Source organism: Marmota marmota, unplaced genomic scaffold (genome assembly GCF_001458135.2).
Source record: "Marmota marmota marmota unplaced genomic scaffold, marMar, whole genome shotgun sequence".
NCBI classification, from domain to species: Eukaryota; Metazoa; Chordata; class Mammalia; order Rodentia; family Sciuridae; genus Marmota; species Marmota marmota.
In genome coordinates, this window is record NW_025999949.1 from 23,247,061 (window position 1) to 23,254,298 (window position 7,238).

Here is a 7,238-nt window from a genome sequence, read left to right on the forward strand (position 1 = left end):
CGGGGCGGGGTGGTGGGCAAAGGTGCTTGGGGTCTGGTTCTCCGCGCCCAAAGTAGAGTTTGGGACAGGGCGGATAAGTGGGTTGAGTTCCATAAGGCCTCATTTGGCCAGGGTCGCTCTTTTGGAAATCGAAGGGTTTCCTGTGGGGTGGTATAATGGGGGCTCGGAGGTCAAGAGGAAGTGCCGGGTTCAATTGCTTTCTCTCTGGATTCCTTTCCTTGGCGCCCAGTTTAGCTAGCGCGTGGCGTTCCATATAAGTTGTGGAATTGAAATGGATTCCAGGGCCATGCCATTGCCCTTCTCTCATTCCCCTCGTTTCGCCCCCCCCCCCGCACCCCGCCCGTCCTGGAAAGACGCCCTGTTGTGGGTGCCTCCTCGGAGCTCGGAGCAGCTGGAAGCTCTCTTGCCGGAGGTGCACGGCACCCTGGCTCAGCTGTAGGTGTAAGATCGTGTCGGGCTTCTACCCAGGGGATTCCGACTTGAACCCGCGCTGGAACTAGGACCCTGCCCTCTCAAGGGAGCCGTCTGTGGGGGGCCTTCCAGCTAATCCGGGGAATTGGGCCAGAGTAGAAATGCTGGAAAGCCCACTCTGACTAGGAACCCTCGCTTCCATTCACTTTATTTTCTGGCCAACGATTTCCTTTTGGAATAAGGGATCCCGTCCGGGAGGAGGAGGTACGTCTGCTACAAGCAGGATCCACCCGGTCTTTCTGCAACGCGTAGACGCGGACGGTTCTCACCGTCGGACACCCCCAGAACCTTCCGGGCTGCTCTTTTGTACCCCCAGTTAAAGTTGCTTCTGGGTTTCCCTCAACTCACCTGACGCCCCCCTCCCCGCTCCAGCCCCCAGGGCTTGCTGCTGCCACCTACCGTCCACCCGCGTGAAATTTCAAGTGCATGAGCAAGCCAAGTTAAAGGGGGAAATCTTTTCTGGGTGACTGGGGGCTGAGCTGTTTTGGGAGGTGTGTGTGTGTGTGTGTGTTGGGGGGGTTAAGGTGGGTGGGGCAGGAGGAAAGGGCAGCAGAGGGATTTTTCCAGTTGGTGCCAGCGCAGCCACCTCAGAGGTGGGGTGGGTCTGGTCATTGTGCAACCCCTTCCAGTTCCTCCGAGCAGATAATAGCTGAATCCAGATGGTGACAGCCCGTGTGTCACCATTTCCAGTTGAGTCTAGGATATGAGTAACTGGACTGAACAAAAGGCCCTTAAAGGGACCAGCCGGTTTCTTAGAGGGATGCTGCCCTCTCTGGGGGTGGGGCTGGTGTGTGGGAGGGGAGAAACAAAAAAAAAAAAAAAAAAAGGAAAAGAAAAAAGAAAAAAGACCATTCCGGTGCCCTCCCCTCCGGTGAGAATGTAACTCAAGGCTACTTGCACCTGAGTCACAGCTGTAGGCAGGTTGCTCAAGGCTGCGCTGTCACCGTCTCTCCTTCCCAGTCATCTGTTCCTCTGACTAATGACAGCTCTGCATGTTCTGCGGCCCCTGCTTACCCTTGGAGGCTACGGAGTCACCACACTCCGTTCCCTCTCTGTGCTGAACCCTTTGGGGCTGGCAGGAGAAACATGCATGTCTGGGGATTGCTTTCCAGCCCCTGAGGAGCCTGGGGCACCCACAGTATTATCTGCATTCATGGAAGCACAGAAGTGGGTTTGGGGGCTTAGCTCTCATGGACGATGAGAGCATGTATGGAAGATGGTCTTTCAGATTATCCGCATGATGGGGTGTGACTGTACCTTTGGCTGTTTGCTGGAGCGGAGCCCTGGGTGTGACTGGTTTTAAGGGTGTTAGGGGAAGCTGGGGCTGCATATGGTGATGTGGCTGAGATAAGGGGATGTATGAATGGAGCTCACTGTTATCCAAAGCCCAGAGTTGGAGAACTTTAGCCCAGCTCCCTAAGGGGTTGGGGAGACAGTCCCTGCTTTTCTAGCTTCCCTAAATGGGCCACTTTCTCTCTGCAGGTGTTTCCCATTAAACACTACCAGGACAAAATCAGGCCTTACATCCAGCTGCCATCGCACAGAAACATCACTGGCATCGTGGAAGTGATCCTTGGGGAAACCAAGGCCTACGTGTTCTTCGAGAGAGACTTTGGGGACATGCACTCCTACGTGCGAAGCCGGAAGAGGCTGCGGGAAGAGGAGGCTGCCCGGCTCTTCAAGCAGATTGTGTCCGCCGTTGCCCACTGCCACCAGTCTGCTATTGTGCTGGGGGACCTGAAGCTTAGGAAGTTCGTCTTCTCCACGGGGGAGAGGTGAGCGGCCGCCACAGCTCCTCCTGTGGCCTTTTGGAACCAAAATGAAGGTACAGGTTGTGCCGTTAGGTGCAGTGTGTTGGTGCCAAACAAACCCAAGGGCTCATTGTTCCGAGATTAAGCATTTATAAGTCCTGCTCCTGAAAAGTCACCACCAAGGTTGGTTGATTCTGCACTCTTTTGGATGGAGCCTGGGGACACTTGGTGCTCTTGTGGATGTCACATGCTGACAGGTTGCCTTCCCCACTTCTACCCACAGGATCAGGCTTATTCCCCATTATTGTCAGCCCAAAAGTTCAGCCTCCTGGTGTTCAGATAGTCACCTGTCCCTTTAGAGTACTCCTAGAAGAAGCTGTCAAATCTTTTTTTACACTACATGGTTTTGTCATGCCTAGGAGGTATGATAAGCTAGGTAGACTCGTACTTAAGGTTTTAGCTCTCCTTCTTGACATGCATTTCTGTTCCATCTCTGGCTGGGTCCTCCGTGCTTTCTTTACATTCTCTAGTGACCTTTTAGACATCTAGTTGACTGCATCTTGAGAAAATAGCCACATTGAATGATAAATGGAAGTTGGCTAGAATTGATTGCTAAATATAGATAATGGCTGACCTCATGCAGGACAAGATGAGCTTGATAAAGACAATAATGAGGCACTAAGATTTGAAGTGGAGGTTTTGGATAGGAGACTTCAGAAAAGCTGCATGAGATAAACCATACCTGATTTTAAGAGGTGGACCACATCTCTTTTTGGAAAGAGAGCAATAATCCTGTAGAATTGTAGAGGTGGGAGTGAGTTATTTTGTTATTTCTGTTCACACAGGGCTTACCCCAACAGTGCATTTTTACCTTTAACTCCAGAGCACACCCAAAAAAATACAGGGTTGAATTGCCATAAAGCATGACTTTGTATCTGACCTTGCAATAATTATTGAAACATACTGATTAGCAAAGAAAAGCAAATTGTTTGCAATGAAGTGTCCAATTCCTGGAACATGGTTCTTTGACACGGTGATGCATTTTTCTGCAACATGCCTTACAAACCTTCTTACTAGCTTTTGAAATCTGCATTGCACAGACCAATGTCACGGGCACAGAGTTTGGAAACCCGAGGGTTAAGCAATGGCAGGCTGACGCTATTCGTGTAACCAGCACAGGTGCAGGGTTTTAGTACTACAGCAGCCAATCAGGGGCAGACAGTGTGGGTTGAGTCATATTTTCCGTTTACAGAACCAATGGGTATTTTACATAACGACAGGGAGGTCATGCTGAGGACAAACTGAAGTTAGCACATGTATACTACACTCCAGGGAACAGGAAGGCCGGAAGAGGGAAAAAAAACACTACCGGACCTTTAAGAGGAAAAGGAATTGACCCATCAGCCAGTACCAAATGTTTGCATTTAACTTCACAATGAGTGACTTACTGAAACAGGGTTATTTCAGAGAAGCAGAGAAAGGCAAGCCACCACCGGATATTAGAGGTTCCCCCACGTGGCTTTGGGCTTTGGGGGATGCGGGAGACTTGGGTGGCTGATTTCAAGTAAGGAGCCACCAGAAGTTTCTTAAGGGAGCCTTTGACTTTTTTGGACTGTATTGTTACTTTGACAGAGACCCCCACATAGAATAAATGGCTTGCACACGGACGTGCTGTGCTAGGGCACATGTGTCTAGCATCCCGCAAACCCCCAAGCCACATTTGTTCACGTAACCTCTATGTCCAGGCTAAGTGTTCTTTGCAATGAAACATCCAGTAGATGCAATCAACATACCTTAGAGCTTTCCCACTGTGGTTATCACAGCTAGGACCCAGGTGGACAGAGTTTCCTCTGTGTGTATGTTCAGTGTGGGCTGCGGCACTGACAGATGGCGCATAATGAGTGACGTTTGGGCAGAGCGAGTGTCTCAGCGATCGATGTCATGTTAGAGGGAAGACGGGCTTGTAGGATGCTCAGCCCCCTCTCTGAGGAAGTAGGTTATACTGCTCTCCCCAGGTGGCTTTTGTAGAAAATGTCAGCATTCCCCTGAGATGAGCTCCTGCTTCTGCAATGTGAACTTTGTCAGTTGTGTAAGCCCTATTAGGATATCTCTCACAAGCTCTAGCATCATGAATACTATTTGGGACTTTGCATCATACCCTCCACCCCAGGCGCGCTCTCCATACTTTGCAAACATGTATTGCAGTTTGTATTGGTTTGTGAAATCCAAGTCCTGGGTACTTGCAGGGAACTGCTTACTGGATGAAGGGGTAAATGGCATTCCTGGGCACTATTCCTGGGAAGGCCTTGGGTTTCATGGCAGCTGGTCTGGAAATAACAGCTTGGTTTCTCTCCGCCGCAGAACCCAGCTCAGACTGGAAAGTCTGGAAGATACGCACATCATCAAGGGCGAAGATGATGCTTTGTCAGACAAGCATGGCTGCCCAGCTTATGTGAGCCCCGAGATCCTCAACACCACCGGGACCTACTCCGGAAAGGCGGCGGACGTTTGGAGCCTCGGGGTGATGCTCTACACCCTTTTGGTCGGACGATACCCCTTCCATGACTCGGACCCTAGTGCTCTCTTCTCCAAAATCCGACGCGGACAGTTCTGCATTCCTGACCACATTTCCCCCAAAGCCAGGTGCCTCATTCGCAGCCTCCTGAGACGAGAGCCTTCCGAGAGACTCACTGCTCCTGAAATCTTACTCCATCCCTGGTTTGAGTCTGCCCTGGAGCCTGGGTATGTTGACTCAGAAATAGGAACTTCAGACCAGATTGTTCCAGAGTACGAGGAGGACAGTGACATGAGTTCCTTCTTCTGCTAATCCCAAAAACCTCAGAAACCTCATAATTCTCACTCATGGCATTTCCATTTCTAAAGATGGACGGGCCCTCTGGCATGGTGCCAGCCAGAAGTCCGGTCGGCACCAAGGTTGTCTCCGCAGAACTCACCGTGGAACCCTCTCTCACAGTTGGGGAGGAGTGACTGTTGATCTGAGCAGCACGACCCTCTGACTTTAACTGCAAAGTCGTTCCCTTCTTTACCAACTACCCTCAACTCTGTCTTTGTCAGATCTGGGGGGTTCTGTGTCTTTCAAAGGTGGCAAAGAGGGTAGCGTGGACATCCCACGCTGTGTGGTCAAGTGTCATGAACTTGACAATTCACATGGGAAAGGCAGGAAGTCACCCAGTGGCATTTTGGGCAATAACCATGTTTTTATGGGGTGGCAGATCACTTGGGTCAATAAGCCTGCCATCTTAGAAAAAAACTCCTTTGTAGCTGGACTTGTCGCTGCAGTTTCTCCCATCAGAAAGCTCGCTCTTGCTCTTGGTTTGTTGCGACATCTGTCTTTGCCTCATGGTCACACTTACCAAGGACTCTGCTCTGTTGTCTGAGCAGACTGAGGAGCTCAGGAGCCTGCCTGAACCCTGACCCCACTCTACTCCTACCCTGCCCCCATCTCACATGCAATAATGCTTTGTCCTTGACCTTGAAACTTGCCCCCTGCAGCTATGAAAGTACTTGCCAGCTAATCGTTGAAAAGTGCAGAAAAAATGCGGAACTCTTGGCTATTTCAGAACTCTGAGCTCCAATAGAGACTGCCATTAAAAAACAAACAAAAAAACCAATTTGATCACTTGGAAACCTTTGGCATTTTCAGTTTCCTTCTAGTGTGCTGGGGCTTAGCCTTTAATTTCCCCCCACAAGATCATCTCAGGGTGGAACATTTTGTCCAGGAAGAGAAAGGAGACTCCCCACCCCGCTCTCCCAGGAGCAAAGGGTAAACCTCTTTGTGCTTTAAAGAAAGTGAATTTTGGACAGCATTAGGATTCCCAGACTAAGTTCCAGAATGATACTGTGCCCCGCCCTGTGTGGGCATCCTGGGTGCACTTGGGGTTTTGCATGGTGGGTTGTTGGTACTCTCTGACTACACATCTGTGTAGCCGGCTGCTGGGGTGAATAGTGAGCCCCAGGTATTTCAAGTTGGAAGGACTTTGACAATCATCCGATCCAACGTCTCGCTGCCACCTCCCACTGCAGAAATCCTCACCTTCAGCTTCTTTCCCAGGTGAGAATCCAACCTCTGTTTGAATGCTTCCAGAGACAGAAACTCACTCCCTACAAAAGGTAGAGCTTCACGGAGAGACTTCAACTTGCATTAAAAAACAAGGACAGATGAAGAGTCAGTCGCTGTCTCAGACGGTGCTGAAATCAGGTGGATAAACGGGTAAACAAATATACTGTATTTGAAGAAATGGCACAAACCAGGCAGGCATCTTCAAGGGCTACGCCTACGCGAACTACTAACCTGCATTGTAAGAATGCTGTGTATACCTCATGTACTGTGTACTCTGTACATATATTTTACCTTTTATACCTATGTCCGATTTTTGTCTTCGATTGAGGCTTGTCGTGTTGTGTGTGTCTGTCTTGAATAACCTGCGTGTCTAGAACCACGTGAAATGTGAATGGTTGTCGGCAAGGTGGCCTTGACAGAGCTGTGGGGCTCCGAGAGGAGGGAGGACGGCATCTGTCACACTCGTGTGCAGGTGGTTGTGCGACTGTTGTATCTTGTGATACGTTACCCGGCTGGCAGGGACTTCAGCTGGGACAGCTAGAAACACTAGATCCTTCCTGTATATGTGTAGATATGTGAACGGTGAAATGGCCGTGGCTGACTTGTAGAGAAATTTTAATAAATCTGGTTTCGTAAAAAAGGTGTGGTGGATATCCTGCTAGTGCCATCTGCCTGTGCCTTTTGCAGTCTCGGGAATGCCAAGCTCTCCCATTTCAGGGCTCAGAGCTGCTGGAGGGAGACTAGACAGATAGTGACCACTGAGGATGACCTTTGATAGGCTGGACCCCTTCATTTTTCACTCCAGTGACTAGGTTCACTCAGGTGGCTGGTGCTCTGCGGTGACCCAGTGGGTGGGTGCTTGGGTGACCCAGTGGGTGGGTGCTTGGAGAAGCGTTTCAGGGAGAATGCTTGAGGGCGCCTCAGTTTCTAAGATT

The 7,238-nt window shown here is 50.2% G+C and overlaps 1 protein-coding gene across 3 annotated transcripts in view; it reads left to right on the forward strand.

The window, feature by feature from the left end:
- Trib1 (tribbles pseudokinase 1) overlaps nucleotides 1-5,842 on the forward strand; it is a 7,388-nt gene extending 1,546 nt beyond the window's left edge. The window contains exons 1-3 of one of the 3 annotated variants that reach the window (XM_048802115.1): nucleotides 355-675; nucleotides 1,954-2,246; nucleotides 4,584-5,842. In XM_048802115.1, the coding sequence (XP_048658072.1) occupies nucleotides 2,092-2,246; nucleotides 4,584-5,049 (621 nt within the window). In that variant the 5' untranslated portion in view covers nucleotides 355-675; nucleotides 1,954-2,091 and the 3' untranslated portion in view covers nucleotides 5,050-5,842. Of the gene's footprint in view, nucleotides 1-354; nucleotides 676-1,299; nucleotides 1,639-1,953; nucleotides 2,247-4,583 lie in introns of those variants that run through there. The other 2 variants (XM_048802114.1, XM_015486466.2) reach the window with 2 other exon arrangements.
- Nucleotides 5,843-7,238: the final 1,396 nt, after the last annotated feature.